Source organism: Branchiostoma lanceolatum, chromosome 9 (genome assembly GCF_035083965.1).
Source record: "Branchiostoma lanceolatum isolate klBraLanc5 chromosome 9, klBraLanc5.hap2, whole genome shotgun sequence".
NCBI lineage: Eukaryota > Metazoa > Chordata > Leptocardii > Amphioxiformes > Branchiostomatidae > Branchiostoma > Branchiostoma lanceolatum.
The window spans coordinates 9,838,686-9,855,234 of record NC_089730.1 but is presented as its reverse complement, the minus strand read 5'-3'; the positions used below and the strand labels follow the sequence as shown (position 1 = coordinate 9,855,234).

At 39.9% G+C, this 16,549-nt stretch overlaps 2 protein-coding genes and 1 long non-coding RNA gene across 3 annotated transcripts; all 3 read right to left on the bottom strand.

The window, feature by feature from the left end:
• Positions 1 to 135: 135 nt before the first annotated feature.
• Positions 136 to 8,173, bottom strand: LOC136442440 (uncharacterized). The gene is made up of 5 exons (XM_066439300.1): positions 7,635 to 8,173; positions 2,270 to 2,325; positions 1,858 to 1,988; positions 1,281 to 1,464; positions 136 to 882 (listed from the first exon to the last, which is right to left on the bottom strand). Exons 2-5 carry the CDS (start codon positions 2,280 to 2,282, stop codon positions 383 to 385), a joined length of 828 nt encoding a protein of 275 aa, XP_066295397.1. The 5' UTR covers positions 2,283 to 2,325; positions 7,635 to 8,173; the 3' UTR covers positions 136 to 382.
• Positions 8,174 to 10,929: 2,756 nt separating this feature from the next.
• On the bottom strand, positions 10,930 to 13,325 carry LOC136442451 (uncharacterized). The gene is made up of 3 exons (XM_066439312.1): positions 13,170 to 13,325; positions 12,387 to 12,745; positions 10,930 to 12,072 (listed from the first exon to the last, which is right to left on the bottom strand). Exons 1-3 carry the CDS (start codon positions 13,258 to 13,260, stop codon positions 11,596 to 11,598), a joined length of 927 nt encoding a protein of 308 aa, XP_066295409.1. The 5' UTR covers positions 13,261 to 13,325; the 3' UTR covers positions 10,930 to 11,595.
• A 191-nt stretch (positions 13,326 to 13,516) lies between these two features.
• On the bottom strand, positions 13,517 to 15,608 carry LOC136442448 (uncharacterized). Its single transcript, XR_010757007.1, has 4 exons — positions 15,520 to 15,608; positions 14,779 to 14,896; positions 14,003 to 14,058; positions 13,517 to 13,647 (listed from the first exon to the last, which is right to left on the bottom strand). It is a non-coding gene; the product is annotated as an uncharacterized lncRNA (long non-coding RNA).
• Positions 15,609 to 16,549: the final 941 nt, after the last annotated feature.

Below are 16,549 nucleotides of genomic sequence, written 5' to 3'. Positions count from 1 at the left end.
TGAGAATAGTAATACGAATCACGTTACATAATTCAAAACATCATGGCCACTGTGTGTGTGTGTGTGTGTGTGTGTGTGTGTGTGTGTGTGTGTGTGTGTGTGTGTGTGTGTGTGTGTGTGTGTGTGTGTGTGTGTGTGTGCGTGCGTGCGCGCGCGCATTGGCGTGCGTGTGTTTCTTTATTTGTTTATTCGATTTCCAATGTACAAAATTAAACGTTGACATATATACTCACTGCTATTAGTCTGTGAGACTGGACCGGAATGCAGTATGGTAAGGGGTGAAGTCTGCCATCTCTGACTGCCTTGTGACAGGGAAGGGAAGCGAGAGTGTGCCAAAGAGCCTTCACCAGCACTAGCATTTACTGGAATACTGGCTATCACTTTATAAACCTTTTTTTTTATTTGGGCATTTTGGGGAAATGTGGCCTATTTCATTACACTCATAACACACAATCTTTCGGCATATCTTGGCGCAGTGACCTTTCTTTTGACACTTGGTGCATTCCACTTCACTGTAGTCAACGACAACATTCCTTCCCCACCCATATTCATGTGAGTAGTCATCCAATTTCTTCAAGTAGTTGTCATCAAAGTCATTATGTGTAATATCATACGTGTGTACTGAATCTATTTGCTGTTTCATGAAGTGACTGGAGAGTAAGTTGGCGCTTGTCATCAGAATCTCCACACGGTCAGGAAACTTGGCAGCGACGAACTTGCAGTGGAAGTAGAGCCAGTTATCAGTGAAAGTAACCCACACTTTGACAAAATTCTTTTCCTGGAGGATTCCTTCAGTCTTCAACGGTCCCAGAGGAGATTTATTTGTGTCTCGGGTGTACAAAGCCTGTATTTTGTAGTCTCCAATCGCCCCCTTGATCATTTCTGATATAAAAGAGAATATGCTCAAACAACACACCGAGAAAAGCATCTTTCATTAATAAGCAAAATAGTAAACTGTAGATGTATGCACAATATATCACATAATGTATTCTAGTAATTATTAGCTCTAACCTCATGTCATAGTTTCTAAAATGATTATCATGACAAATGATCCTCAGATAGGCCAAAAATAGTCTCATTAGTCATAATTAAAAATTATTGTACTGTTTAGTACCAGGTAGAGTGGCATTCCCATTGCGTCTTGTACTTTGCAGTAACTTTAAAATGAACAGTACTAGTGTAAACATGCTATGTGCCAGAAAACTGCATGCAGTTTTCTACTGAAGGATAGTGGACCAAGATATTGGAGTAAGTTCCAACTAATATAATTCGTTACTCACCCAGTCCATCTTTGTCAATGAAAGGAGTGGCGATATATATCTCTGGTTTGGCTCTGTGTTCGCTCCAGTTCTTAAGAGTGCGAGATATCATTTCTTTGATGTCGTCACCATAGTAGAGACCGCGCCAATCCGGCAACTGTTCAGCAGCAACAGCAGCAGGAGGAGGAGGACGAGCAGCAGCAGCCTGATAGTGGAGGTAGACGTACAAATTGTATCAACAAACACTGAAATTAAGGACATCCATAAGAACTACCCACCGTAGTCCCCGGTGTAAATGGGATTACTTCTAGCCCTTCTTTCGCAGGATGATTTTTCCAAAGTCGAATAACCAGCCTACCAATGAATCAATCTTGTCTTTATTCAGATCAAAACAAGTCTGTTAATACAGTTGACAAGTTTCATTGTGAATGAGGTAACAGTATGAAATATAAACTGCTTGCCTTGTTTGATATGCATGCGTCATACGATAGTTCAACCTATTGTTTCATCGCTGCAGTGTCGTCGCTCATACGTTCCTGTCTTTCATAAATAAATGAAACATAGGTGTATGTATGGTATAAAACTTCTCATAACGCACCTTTTCGTTAATTGTCATCTCCCCAAAGTCATCTGTAATCTCGAGCTCGTCTTCACTGTCTGATGGTCCAGCCTGGTCACTCGCAGGCGAGAAGGATAACTTCTTTTTAGCCAGTGTTGTTTTTTGCTCTCCTTCATATAAAGATATGAGAATTCATGTCTTCATTAACTTTCTGCAGTTAGTAACAAGTAAGTCCGGAATAAAACAACAATCAATACAACAGCGTGAAAGTCTTTTTAAAGGACCGTATGCGTCCTCAAAAGTTCAGAGAATAAACACACAGAAAGATGCAATGGTAAAGAACATCTGACTATGCACCCATAAATATGTCTTCGAAGAGAAACCTCTTGCCATAATTGCATTGGATTGGCCAACCTCTATGAATTTGACAGTGTTGATGACGTGTACTCACCTGCGCTGGCCATCGTTCTTCGTTGATCTATAATCCGCAGCTATGCAGCTCAAAAACTACAATGGAAACAAAACACAGTGTTTATTGTTTTCAAAGATTGACAGACAAGACCAAAAGGGTATGAATCTTAGCCTCTGATTCGTTATTCATGATACACGAAGGAATTGTGTAACACTCTGCTTTAAATTTGCACGATGAACCAATCAACCATGACTCTGTAACTGTATCTTTAACAAAACAAAACGAAGCAAATATGAATGAATAATTTGTAAAATGTCTCTATGATTTGTAAACTAAATGTGCTTCAGGTGTAACATGTTATATCGCGAACAACCATTGGACAAACTTCAACTTGGCGGCTCTTAAGAAACCTTGCCTTTGCAATGTGTTTCTGGATACTTGTTTGTCACTGTATAGTCTTAGTTACTGTATTTTCCACTTGCTTTGGGTCAAAATGGACTTTGATCTTTGTCAATCATCCCATTGAAACCCATACTTAAGACTTGAAAAAAAAGGCCCTCACAATAAGTTGGCGCTCTTAGGAAATATAGGTCCGATGTTGAAAATAATTTTTGTAGAGTGTGTGTGAATAGTTATGTTTAGCCATAAGTATGGCTCAACATATTGTTTTCTCTCATGTTTCTTCTCCTGTCAAATCTTCAAATCGATTCATCTCTGTCATTTTTTGACCAAATGACCTGAAATTTGGTACAGAGGTAATGTAGGCAAAAACCAATGTACGTTCTTTTCCTTTTTTTGATATTGACCTTGAAAGTGATTTTATTGAGGTTTTTAGGCTATTTTTAGCATATCTTGGCCTCCTGCGCCCTTGTATTTCAACCGAATGACCTGAAATTTGCTGTATATGTGGCTTGAACAAATATTTAAAGGACTACATTCCCATTTTTGGCATACATATATTCAAAACGATTTATTTTGGGCTTTCTTGACAATATTTGCCACTTCTGTCACTTTCAATACTACATATGACCTACAGGTCATTGACCCCGAGTGCCTTGCACCTGGCCAAGCTTGAAGTTTGCTTACGAGGAGGAAAGACCGGACATAAACATTTAACGTGATTATCGGGAAAACACCATGTTCCCTTAAACTCAGTGGTTTAATTGCAGTTTAGGAAATTTTATAACAGAAAACAAGTTAAATCAATGATTTTGTGAATGTTTATTCTAGCATTAGTTATTCCAGATATTTTCAAACTCCAAATTCTTCAACACAACACGGGAGATCGTTTCTCCTCAGACTGGCGCGACACTCCTGTCAAAATTGATTGATGATCTCTCTCTGCCGCCGACTTCATACATGATCAAAGGCGGGTGGTAGGCGGTGCCTTCCTACATGTCCTACGTACGGGCGTATGGATCGTAGAATTCGGCAAAAAAGGAATGATTAGGCCAGTAGAGTCAGTCCCCGGTAAGGTCAATGATTCGCCCCTTTGCGCTAGCTTGTAACGTTAAATGAATGTACCCTCTGGTGGCCAAACTTCACTGACAAACTTTCTCCCTATTATCATCATGAGCTTGCGTTAGTCTGGTACTAGTGACTATTATGTGCCGGGAATGTTTATCTATCGCACGCCTTGGAAGGAAGTTCAACCATGCTAAATGGTCGGCCGTTGCGAAAATTTGGAATCCCATGCTGTTGATTTTTGTGATTGAATCTGTAAGAAAATATATTTTCATGTCGTTCATGTTTTTGGGACGGACGCCGGGACGGGGTGAATTTTTTCTATCATTTTCGTCCCGTTAGTAATGCAAATCGAATCGTGTTGCACAAGAGGCAAAACACTAAAAACGTGGGTCTTGTGGAGTGTTTTGGAGCGGGAAAATGCCGGATATTAGCGGTGCCGAACAGTGTACATCGTCGCGCGCGGGTGACGCTCCGTCAAAACAAATCCGCTGGTGGTCTAGCGCGGCCACCGAAAATAGGCAGAAACACACAGGAGGACTTAGCACCTTCGTTTATGAGGGCAATTGTGAAAATCTTTTGTTACAAATTGTTCGAACATTGAAACATTTGGATAGATGGTTTGAAACTGTTCTAAATAAAGAGATTTTTGTGTAGTTACGTTCGAAATGTTTCCAACGTATGTGAAATGAGTTCAAACATGTTATAAGTTTCAATTCTAATTGTTTGAACACTTTAGAACTGTTGTGACTTAGACATTCTTTTAATCAAAATAGTTCAAACATATTACAAATATTATATTACAACCCTCTCGGTGACTTTGAATTGACCCAAATATGTTGTTTTTGGTCATTTCCTTCGTCTCCTGTCAAATCTTCATATGTATACTATGGAAAACTTCATTCTTCCCTGGGGCTGATCTTTTTTAATTCAATTTTGAACTGGGTTGATTATGCGCAAGAGTGTAATTTTCAGCGGATATTTTTCGACTGGTTTACATGGAAATGGCACGGAATATCCCATTCTTGCAAGGGGAGGATTCTTTAATTATTTCTTTCAATTTTGAGCTGGAATGATTATGAAAAAGTCCATTCTTTAGCAGAAGTGTTAATCAATTAGAGGATATGGTTGTGGACTGGTCCATATTGTGTTGAGGTGCTACTGGAAGACTCAGTTTTGGACTGGGGTGATTCATTTTTTTAGTGCAAGTATTTTAGAATGGTCCATTGTTATTTGGGGAGAGTCCATTTTTTGCATGGCGAGGAGTATGGCTAAACATGCTGTATTTGCTCGCAAATGTTGCCTTTCTAGTTGTTCATCAGTTTTCACCCTTAACAATTTAATTCTTCTATTGCGTGGACCCAAAAATGGACCTGGGACTTCAGCAATATTTATCTCATAGGAACCAATCCTTGGGGGATAATTCCCATATGCCATCATGTATCACACCCCATGGGTCTGCATGAAGGGGCACCACCCAATTCCTGGATCAAAAATGGTTGATTTATTTCTTCATCTGTGAATAATTTTCGCAAATTTGGTTGATTTTGTGTTCATAAAGATGTGGTCTTTTAAAGAATAACACCCGCTTCTGGGGTTGTCAATTCCAGTGGGGCGACTGACATACCTTTTCCTACAATTGGCATACAGACTTTGTGCGCAGAAGTGTCAGGCACCATTTGGGACTGCCATATTCGCTGAACGGTTGAGAAGTTTAGATGTCTTGTGACATGAGAAATTGTGTTATTACAGCTTTGGTACATTTCGGCTAATGATATCCATACTATGCTTTAATCAGTCTTAACAACCAGGATCCATAAATAGTTTTGAAATGATATATGTGCCCCAAGGACGTTAAATAATCTGCCACGTATATCGAAATGCAGCAAGTCATGTTTGTCAATGGTAGAGGAAAAGTTTGTGAAATACAAAGCATTGTCACCTTGACTTAAAAAAGAACTTTTATCCACAAACGCATTACCTTTTTGGTCCAACGGACTAATTTGTTTTTCGCTGCTCTACTAGTCTTATAATATCCGTAGTCGGTTGTGGACAGAAACTGTGCTAGGTGCCTTCTGTCATACCATATAACTTTTTATGAAGCGCACCTGGATTGGTACTACCAAACAATATATATATCACATGTTTAAGAGCAAATGTTTGTAAAGATCAAACAATGGTGGCAGGGGTCAAAAAAATCAATCTGACAAACATCTACGGTACATCAAAGTGTTGACAAATTGGTCTTTAAAATGTGATACTTGGTCTTTAAAATGTGATACCGAGCTCATACAAGTCACCTTTGAGCAGCGTACAATGGTGGTTCAATTGATAATGTTCCTGGCCCACTCACAGTTATTGCAGGAGGTTGATACTGCACATGTATAAAATGCGTACCTCTATAAGCCACATGATTATTTTCATTTCTGAAATCCAATAGTCTTTCTTTTATCATTGCTGTAGTTGAGTAAGGTATGAGTTGAATTCAGAGCGATCCAGAATATGCTTTGTGTTCATTAAAGGTTGCTGTAGGCTAATTTCCCATAAACTGAGAGGACTTTTCTGTTATTTAAAGATTTGTTTTTTCATTAACTTTCTTAAGTTGATAATTAGCATAATAGAATAACACAATATTCATTACAGAAGTGTGAACATTTGTTTTACGGAACCTAGTATTCTTCAGTATTTCAGACAGTTAACATTCCGAAAGATACACTACCAGTGGTTGTGTATATCTCTACCAGGGCAGACTACCTTGTCAATCTGCATCAATAAGTCTTCGGAGAGAACCTTGATATCATAGATACATTGAATTGGCCAATCTTGAAATTGTTTTTTAGATCTATGATTTAAAACTGTTGATATCATGTCTGTTACGTACTTCCACTATCGCCGGGCATTGTTATTTCTCGGTCTCTAGACCACTGCTGAATAGCTTAAACACTGCAAAGGAATCAAAACATAGTTGACTTTGCTTTCAAAGACTGTCGTCACTGCTAGGGAAAATCAAACGGATATGAAGCATAGGCCTTTAATACGAAATATGGGGTTAATTCGATATTCATGATACATGACGAAATAGTCTGATTCCAGATTTTACTATTGCTGTGTATACATTCCCTCCTTTGTTGAGGGATCATCCAAACATGACTTTGCAAATACCTTCGTGGAGTGAAATATAGCCCTTTGAAATGCGGCTCACTCTGTGAGCCAAGTTAACATGTTTATCCTTCTCTTTCACGGAATGAGCTATAGACCCTCCTTTGTTCCGTGAATGTGACCAAGCAAGTGTGACTTTCTGGTGTTACCGTGTCCGTGTGACTCTACTTTAGATTTGGGCGGTGACCTGGAGCAAAAATGATTCTCTCCGTTGCAAACAAAAACCGAGCAAAAATGCGCGACGCTCTGATTTATAAAGCGAACCAAGCAACTATGTCTCCTTGACATTCTTCTGCAAGGTGAACTTTAGAATATGGAAAATTCCGAAATGCATAGTATTCAGTTACCAAATTGATGAAATTCCAGTCGTGTGGCTAACCTACCGTTTCCTACAACTGGCGCACAGTTTTTGTGCCGAGCGCCATTCGAATGTATTTGCCATATTTACTGTACGAAATGGTTGACAAGTTTAAGCGGCTTAAGCTTGTGACATTATTTGAAGTGTTCCACACTATGCTTAATTCCTACAGCCATCTACAGTCAACTGTAGAAGAAAGGTCTATGCATGAGAGTGGTTCCTTATCGTCCCCAAATATTTGGTATTCATAGTGTAAGTTATCATTCAATAGAGAGAAACTAGAGAGAAACTAAGCTAGATACCCCCTCCCTGCCATACCATTGTCACATTCGGCAACTCAAGCTATATGGAATTCACTTGCATTGGTAGGTACTTATAACATGGCTCAAGTTTTAACAGTCGATTTCACGTAACGTTACTTACCGAGTTTTCGACCGGCGATACTTGTGACACTTAAGTCTTCCTCAGGAGAACACTAATGATGCCAACTGGAACGTCGTCTGGAAGTTAATCATAAGCGTCCGCCAGGGCTAGTTCCTCCCTCGACAAGTTCTACTGCTCGGTTTGTGTAACTTACCTGTACATGTCACCTGGTAACAGCATACGTAGTCACTTAGCGCTGTTCGCTATTGGTCGAAGTGGACATTGGAATGCTTTGTACCCTTGAGGCCATATATAGATGTTGTTTGCAGCCACCAGAGTGCTCAAGGTATGACCTAACCCTTCTACGCTCCAGGTGTGACCTAACCTTTTCGTCATAACTGTAGATCTTGAACTACTGTACTGAAATCCCTGAAACAGCGCAGGGCATGTGTGTACAACACCTATTTACAAAGATGAGCTGTAACGTTACACTCTATCAGCAGCTCTCACTACCATAATTAGAAGGCCGGATCTATCAGAATGCTGTCTTTGCCATTTAATTCAATACAGGCTTTGTACGGATCCTGTTCGAGCCATGAAAGTATAAATCACACAAATAACAGTTTTGTATCAAAGTTAAACTGCAATTTCCAACACAAGAATTTGGACTTTCCCAAATTTTCGACAGATCAACTCCAGTCCTTATCCTTTCTTTCATAAGGACTGGAATTGATCAGTCGGAAATGTAGGTAAGTCCAAATTCTTGTGTTGGATATTGCAGTCTTTAAACAATTTACAAATTTGATGCAGAATGACTTTTACCAACACAGATGAACTTTCAAGCGACAAATTAAAGTTGTATTATCATGAACACAAAAAAGCCAACAAATTCAGAACACAAGTATGTCTTCAATACAGCAAGAGCCGCTTTATTCTTATACTGATATTACAATCAATAAGAAAACTTGATTTATGATTTTCATCAAACAAGTGAGCAGAAATATGGACTCTTTTTTATTAAACTCATAGTCGGGCGTCCTAATCAACTACTAACAATGTAACAATTACTATACATCTATCTCGAACATAAACATAACATTAAGGTGATAAAAGAGTTCAGATTATTGTCTTATACCATTGCAGTCAAGTCAAATCTAACTCATACTTGTATAAGACTGTTGTTAAAAGAACAAATGTATTCGTAAAAAAAATGTAACAACTCAGACGGACTTGAATATACGCTCAAACTCCACAAAGTATAATGGTGAGAATATTAGAGATTCTTTTTACAGAACCGGTAATTCTCACCTGCTGACGTTTCGGTGTCTGTCAGACACCTTCTTCAGAGCTTCTGACTGGAGTACTGCTTCTCACCGCTATAAGTAGCCTATGTAGGTGGCGCTTTTGCGGCAAGAACGAGGCTCAGTCACGTTTGGGATTACGTTCTTGCCGCAAAAGCGCCACCTACATCGGCTACTTATAATACATGTATCAAAATGCGTACCTCTAGAAGCCATATTCTTATTTTCATTTCTGAAATCCAATAGCCTTTCTTTTATCATTGCTGTAGTTGAGTAAGGTATGAGTTGAATTTAGAGCGGTCCAGAATATGCTTTGTGTTCATCTAGGGTTGCCGTAGGCTAATTCCTCATAAACTTTGAGGACTTAGCACAAACTTAGCACACTTCGTAGATAAACATGTCGAGTTTTATTTGTCTAAAGTTAATCATACACACAGCTGTAATCCATGCTTCCTGCCATAATTAGAACTGCGTCAGGGGAATTGATCTTTGGACTTTGATTATGACGGACCTCCAAGGGTCATCTTGAAAGCAACTCAGTCGCTCATGAAAATCTGAGCAACAAATTGAAATATGATTCAGGCTCAAGACAATATGTGCCTTTACCTTTGCGCCAAATTTTAAACTCATTCCATAAAAATGAACATGCTATGATCCAAATGAAATAACTTTTTAACGCACCCTCGTAGCACCATCCATCAGCCGTACTGCATACAAAACAACCACAAGAAGATCGATATGTTCAAAATATGTCAAATATGATTAATCCTTTTTCACACATACATGTAATGCCTCGAAAACCTTATCCAATACATGAAGGATTTCTAAAAGTGTTCAAGCATACCTTGATTTTCCTTGGATGTTAATCCAACCTTAAGTGCCGGTAAGTGTCCTCCTCCGTCTGGTAGGGCTGAGGGAAAATAATGTTTGGGTGCATGCTGGGAATAATTTTTTTGATGACGTGTGTTTGCGTGCGTGGTTTGGGGGAGGGGTGAAAATCAATGGCGTTACGTATACTTTTTTTTTTGGGGGGGGGGAGAGTCTCAACTTGATGCCTACTTTTACCAAAGTATGTCTTATTCAGGAAAAAATAGGGAAACATCGTTTCAGGTATGGAGCATTGGAGTGTACATAATTTTCATTAAATTCTAAGTATAAGCTTAAGGATAGGAGAGATTGTGAACATTAGATACAGTATGCTGAATGAACTACTGAGGTGATGAAGTCTTCTCCAAAACAACGATCTGGTGTAACACTGGTAGCAACGGTATATATAATCAACATCATCTTGACGGGAAATGTTGGGGTCGATTATCGGAGACTTTGAAGTCCGATACTCATACCTTAAACAATCTAGACCAAACAATTGAGCTCAAAGAACAAATGTGACCAAATAAAAGTTCTCTGTTAATTCTATCACACGACAGTGTGTCTTCTTGCTAAGTTCTGACGTATCACATACAGAGCTGGGTGACTAAGCGTGCACATAAGCTCACAATGAATTATGGTATAGGAACCATTTTGAATTGACAGAACAGTACAAGTGTTTTGAAGGTCACATTCCCATGACCTGGTACGTTACGCAGAAGGGCGGTTATACCGGCTACATAGATACAGGTACAGACCTCTCTCTACAGGGTAACGTCCGTAAGTACTCAGTGCGATGGCCACACGTCACAGTGCATTTCAGTGTTGACCCCCTGCGTCGGATGAATGTAGTTGTGGCTGCCATTTAAGACAGCAGGTGCCGACGTTCGAAGAAACCTAACATTTGAAATTACCAAGTTTATTTTGGACGCACCCTTTCATGAACCAAATCTATGCCACTGACTTTGGGAGTGACGACAATTACTTGCAATCTTGAACAGTGAGTCTTACAGTATTACATACTTTTGCACATTCATTATTTTCTAAAGCTCAAATCTCCCCATGAAACGCGAATGATTATATGGAGCATAGAAATGGAGCTATCATTGTAGATGATTCTACCACACTTCGTAAAGAACCACACACACAAATTGCTACAGTAAAAGGATCTACATGTACTCGAGAGAAACATTCTATCCAACAGTTCTAGGCTGTTTTCTTTTGCTGTGAATGATTCCCTTTAGGATATCGAACGTTACACCTGTTGCGCACTTATATCTTATAACGTTGTACAATAATCCACGCGGTGTCGAATTACATATGACGCTATTGCATACATAAGGCTTCCAGGTACATGTAAGTTGCTGTTACGGCTTCAGGAATTTATTCTGTTTTGTCGCTGGATGTTAACACATTTCATACCACTTTGGGAGTCATAACTAAGGAACATACTTATGCAGTTTTCTATTGCTCATGGGCACTGGCTTTTACATAATACTCCTGGACATGTGAATATTACCCAAAGTGGACGATACTTGGTAGCGCACGATAACTGCATGGTAGCGTTACCGGACTCCTCTAACAGTTTCCTCACATTAGATATCCAGCAGGATGTCCCTTCTTTTACTATAAGTGTGCTTTGATAGATTATCGGCGATTTAGATTACTTGTAATGTAATATAATGTACTTATTACATTCGTCGAGTACTACTTATAGCATTACTGATAACATAAGCCTATCTAACTTTGACAACTAGTGGAACCCTTTTAAGGCTACAACGCCGGGAGTTGATAATGATAATTGGATTTTATTTGCAAGTCCTTGCCCGAGGGCTAATTGCATAATTGATAGACTAATAATAATATCTTGCGTAGTCGCCTCTGTTGCGCCAGTCAGCTTCACGGTGGTAGTCTTCGGCGTACCTGGGCGGGAACCATGGCCGGGGCTCAAAGTGTGCTTCTGGGAACCTGTCTGTGTAGGGGTACCGGTTGTCGTATCCGCGGACTGGAGATCTAGAGGACTGGCGCTGGAAACCCATGGGCGGCTGTTGCCATCCTGTGTACGGTGCGCTCATGGGGGGCCGTCCACGAGTGGTTCCTCTCTGTTGTCGCCGCGGTTGTTGCCAACGTTGGGCCTCTCTGTTCTTTGTTCGGGGATTCCTCTGCATGTTCGTAGTTAAGATATGATCTTGGCCACCAGTTATAGGGCCTCCATTCAGGGGCTCGGGTGGTATATTCCGACTTCTTCCTTGGTAGCGACCGTCTCTCCCTGTAGGCTGTGCGAGACCGCCTCTCCATGTAGGCCGTGCGTTGCTCCCGCAGGTTGAGGCCTGTAGACATAATAATGTTACTTAGCCTAATGTTGTTTAAGATGTACTACCAAGAACTAAATTGAGTGTCACTGAGTAGTGAAATCCTCAAATGTTATAAAGCAGTATGACAGGGCCAATGCGGATATTTTAAATTTTAGAGAACAGTTCAGTCCATCACAGCAACATAATCAAAGAAAATTTTAGAAGAAAATCGTTGACACTGCAATTGTAATAAAACAAATTGACGCTGTATCTGCTAATATATGTGAATTTAAAAAAGGTCAAGATTTGTATGATATCGATACAGATGCCATAATTAAACGGTTACTTACCCAGTCATACTCATAAGTGTGACCATCTAGTTTCTTCAGGTAGTTCTCTTCAAAGTCCTTGGGTTTCTCCTGGTAAACGTGTACTGAATCTATCTGCTCACGCGTGAAGTGAGCGGAATACAAGTTGGCGCTTGTCATCAGAATCTCCACACGGTCCGGAAACGCAGCAGCGACGAGCTTGCAGTGGAAGAAGAGCTTCGGCTCCTCGTTACTATGAGCAACCCTCAGATTAATGACATCCTCTTTTTTTAGGCTTCCCTCCGGTTCCATCTCATGTTTTAGCGAGTTCTTGTGATGGCAAGGGTCACGTGTGTACAAAGCTTCGATCTTGTGGTTTCCAATCGCCTCCTTGACCATTCCTAACAGAGAAATAGAGAACATGTTCAGGGCAACTTAGATATACACATCGAGAAAAGCAACATTCAGTAAGGAAGTATAGTCAACTGTATATATACATGCATATTCAGCGTATCATGTAAGCACTCCTTATAAACTATGACGTCCTGCCATCGTTCGAAATACATGTAATTTGGATGTGACAGTATTTAATCATCATAAAAAGTTGTTGTATTGTTTAGTACAATGTACCAAGGTGACTTGCACTTTCATAGCTAGACCAATGCTATATATTCTATCACTTTGCATCTTGCACTCTGCAATAACTTTGTAAACATGACATGGGCCAAAAAACAAGAGTATGGGATTTACTAATTTCGTTTTCATGGCAGGATAATGAGCCCCATGATTTTGTAAAAGTTTCAATCAACATGATTAGTTACTCACGCAGTCCTTCCCCGTCAATGAAAGGAGTGACGATGTTTATCTTAGGTTTGGGATCGTGTTCGCACCATTTCTTAAGAGTGTCAGATATCATTCTTTTGATGACGTCACCATGGTAGAGCCCGCGCCAAGGTTCAGCCGGTAGTTTGGGCTCTTCGGTCTGGTTGAGATAGATAAGATGTACAGATTGTATTCTTAGACACTGAAATAAAGGATAAAGATGACATCTACTCACTTATAAAACGATCATATGTGCTTTGTTATCATATGCAAGCAAGATGCGATAGCAACACCTACTGTTTCATTGCCGTAGTAAGTATTTGCCGTCCTTTGCACATAAGTAAACGACAGCGATGTGTGCATGATGTTGTTATGTTATAACCCACCTGTGTTCCTGTTTCCGTGTTCTTGACTCCCTCAGTAACCTCAAGCACTTCATCCCCGGAACTCGATTGCTGAATGGGTGCGTTCTCTTTATTTCCTGTAATTCAAGGACTTGAGAATGTATTTCTTTATCAACTTTCTTAAGATGGTGATTAGTAGCGTGGAACACAATATTCATTAATAGACATTACAGAGCTGTGAACATTTCTTTGACTTAACTTAGTCTTCTTCAGTAGTTCATACAGATGATATTCCTTGATTTACACTACCGCTGGTGATGTATAACTTTGCCAGGGCAAATGAACTTCTGACTATGCCCCCATAAGTCTTGGAAGAGAGACTCTGGAAGGGAGCCTTTGTAGCATAAATACTAGTACGTTACATCGTATTTGCCTTCCTTGGTTTTTAAGATTTATGATTTCAAAACTGTTGGTATGATGTCTGTTACTTACCTTTGCTGGCCATCGTTCTTTCTTGATCTCTAGTCCACTGCTGGATAGCTTAAAAACTGCAACGGAATCAAAATATAGTTGACTTTGCTTTCAGATTGTCATCATTGTAGAGAAGACCAAACGGATATGAAACCTCGCATTTGGGTTTTAGGAAAGAAATAGTCTTATCCCAGATTTTACCATTGCCCTGTATACGTTCCCTCCTTTGTTTAATGAACCAACCAAACATGACTTTGTCCCTAGCAAAGCGAAATGCGGCTATCTCCTTTAGCTTTGTGGAGTCAAATTAGCAAATGTGAAATATAGCACCCTTCTTTGTTTAGTGAGACGTGACTGAAATACGTGAAATACGACCGCGGCTCTCCCTTTGTAAAGCAAGCCAAGCAAGTGTGCCATCCTCCGTAGTTACCACTGGCTCAATCTTTTCGCTTACTAACCGAAAAGCCAGTGGTTACGGCGGAGGATGGTACCCAGGAAGCGTGCCGGTACGGTGAACTAAGCAGGTACTGGTACTCCTTTTCAAACAAAAACTGAGCAAATATACGTGACTCTCTTATTCATAAAGCGGACCATGCAACTATGATCAACTATGTCTATCAGACGAATTTGAACCACACAAACTGATTTCCTCAGAGGGGGGATTTCACTCACAAATTAGCTATTAAAAGAAGCAAGTGCGAATGTTTTTGCTGTTGACGAGATGATCCTGTTCATAGCCACAGGCATTTCACTACCTCGCATAAAATACCGATAAAAACGTATTGTTTTCTACCCACCTGTCGTAATACAGTCGGGGCGCAGATTGTAATCGCACACCTGTTACTTCCGGGTTCGGGGAGTTTCGTTGAACGTGTTCGAACGTGCCCGATGACATAGGCAGCTTTCGAGTACCCCCTATGACGAAATCAGTTTGTGTGGTTCAAATTCTTCTATTGAATATGTAGAAAGTATTGTTGTGCAAATAGACAAACAAACAAAGAAACAATAGACAATTCAAATTTGTCAGTATTCTGTTACCAATGCAATTCTAGTGGGGCGGCTGACAAACCCTTTCCTACAATTTGCGTACAATGTTTATGCGGAAGAAGTGCCAAACACCATTCGAATGTGATTGTCGTATCTACTGCACGAAATGTTTGACAAGTTTAAGCGTCTTGCGCTATTAAAAATTATGCCTTGATTTGGAAAAGTATTCCAATTTCGACCGCCATTTTTTTCAACATTTATTTAATAGAAGAACGGATTATGAGGTACCAAGGAGGTTGGAGGTACAAAGCATAATAGTGGTCACCAACACTCATCAAACCTCGGTAATAAGTTAAGCGGAGTAGTTCATTATTGTCCCAATAATTAACAATTTGATTTCGCTGTTCTCCCAATCTTAGTGTTCGAATTCGCTGTCGTTTATATAGAAAAAGACAACCGAGATCCCTCCAGTCATACCATTATCACAATTCTAACTTTGCATTGTTGTGTACTCAAAACATGGTTCAAGTTTTCACATTCGATGTACTTACCGAGATCTCTCCGACGTGCAGGCCTTCCTCAGGAGAACACTAATGATCACAACTGTAACGTCGTCAAGCGTCCTCCAGGGCTATCTCCCCCCCCCCCCCCGTGTTCTCGAATTGGTATAACCTGCATTTGGGCGAGGACCAATCAGATCGCCCCCCGCTCGGCAAGTTCTGACTTGCTTGGTTAGTGTTATTCACCTGTCCTGTCACCAGCATACGTCACATATTAAACTGCTCGCTATTTGTCGAAGTGGACTTTGTATCCTTGATAAAACCCGATACATATAGTTGTTGACACAAGGCACCACAGTCCTCAAAGTGTAAGCTAACCCGCCCACGCTCCAGGTTTGACCTTTCCGCCATAACTGTAGATCTTGACCTTTTTGTACTGAGATCAATGAAACGGTGCAAGGCACGTGTGCACAACACCTATTTTCAAAGATGAGCTGTACACTCTATCAGTTCTTACTATTTAGAAGGCCGGATCTATCTTTACCATTCAATTTAATACATCCTGTTCGAGCCATGAAAGTATAAATCATACAGATTACAGTTCTGTATCAAATTCAAACTTATCCAATGTTCGGCAGATCAACTCCAGTCCTTATTCTTTCCCTCATAAGTATCGAAAATTTTGGTAATTCCAAATGGTTGTGCTGAATATTGCCGTTTAACTTTGATACAGAATCATCGGACTTCTACCAGCACAGATGAACTTTTAAGTGACAAATTACAGTTGTATTATTATGAACACAAAAATGGCAACATAAATATGTCTTCATTACAACAAGAGCCGCTTTATTCTTATACTGATATTACAATCAATAAGAAAACTTGATTTATGATTTTACATCAAACAAGCAAGCAGAAATATGGACTCTTCCTCATGAATCTCATAGTCTGGCGTCCTAAACAACATATCCTAGCTTAAGATGTTCTACATGTATGCAAACAAGGATACCTGTACTGCATGTATGTTAAACACAAACAAACCTGTTCACGTCAAAATACATGACACAGCCGATAGCTATTA

What these genes read in the sequence shown, in the direction of transcription:
- LOC136442451 (XM_066439312.1), bottom strand. Translation starts at nt 13,260, where the DNA reads ATGATATCTGACACTCTTAAGAAATGGTGCGAACACGATCCCAAACCT. An exon ending in CATTGACGGGGAAGGACTGC is followed by an intron (nt 12,746 to 13,169) that starts GTGAGTAACTAA and finishes TTTCTCTGTTAG; the next exon opens with GAATGGTCAAGGAGGCGATT. An exon ending in ACACTTATGAGTATGACTGG is followed by an intron (nt 12,073 to 12,386) that starts GTAAGTAACCGT and finishes TTATGTCTACAG; the next exon opens with GCCTCAACCTGCGGGAGCAA.
- LOC136442440 (XM_066439300.1), bottom strand. An exon ending in AGATGACAATTAACGAAAAG is followed by an intron (nt 1,465 to 1,857) that starts GTGCGTTATGAG and finishes CTCCACTATCAG; the next exon opens with GCTGCTGCTGCTCGTCCTCC. An exon ending in CATTGACAAAGATGGACTGG is followed by an intron (nt 883 to 1,280) that starts GTGAGTAACGAA and finishes CTTTTATATCAG; the next exon opens with AAATGATCAAGGGGGCGATT.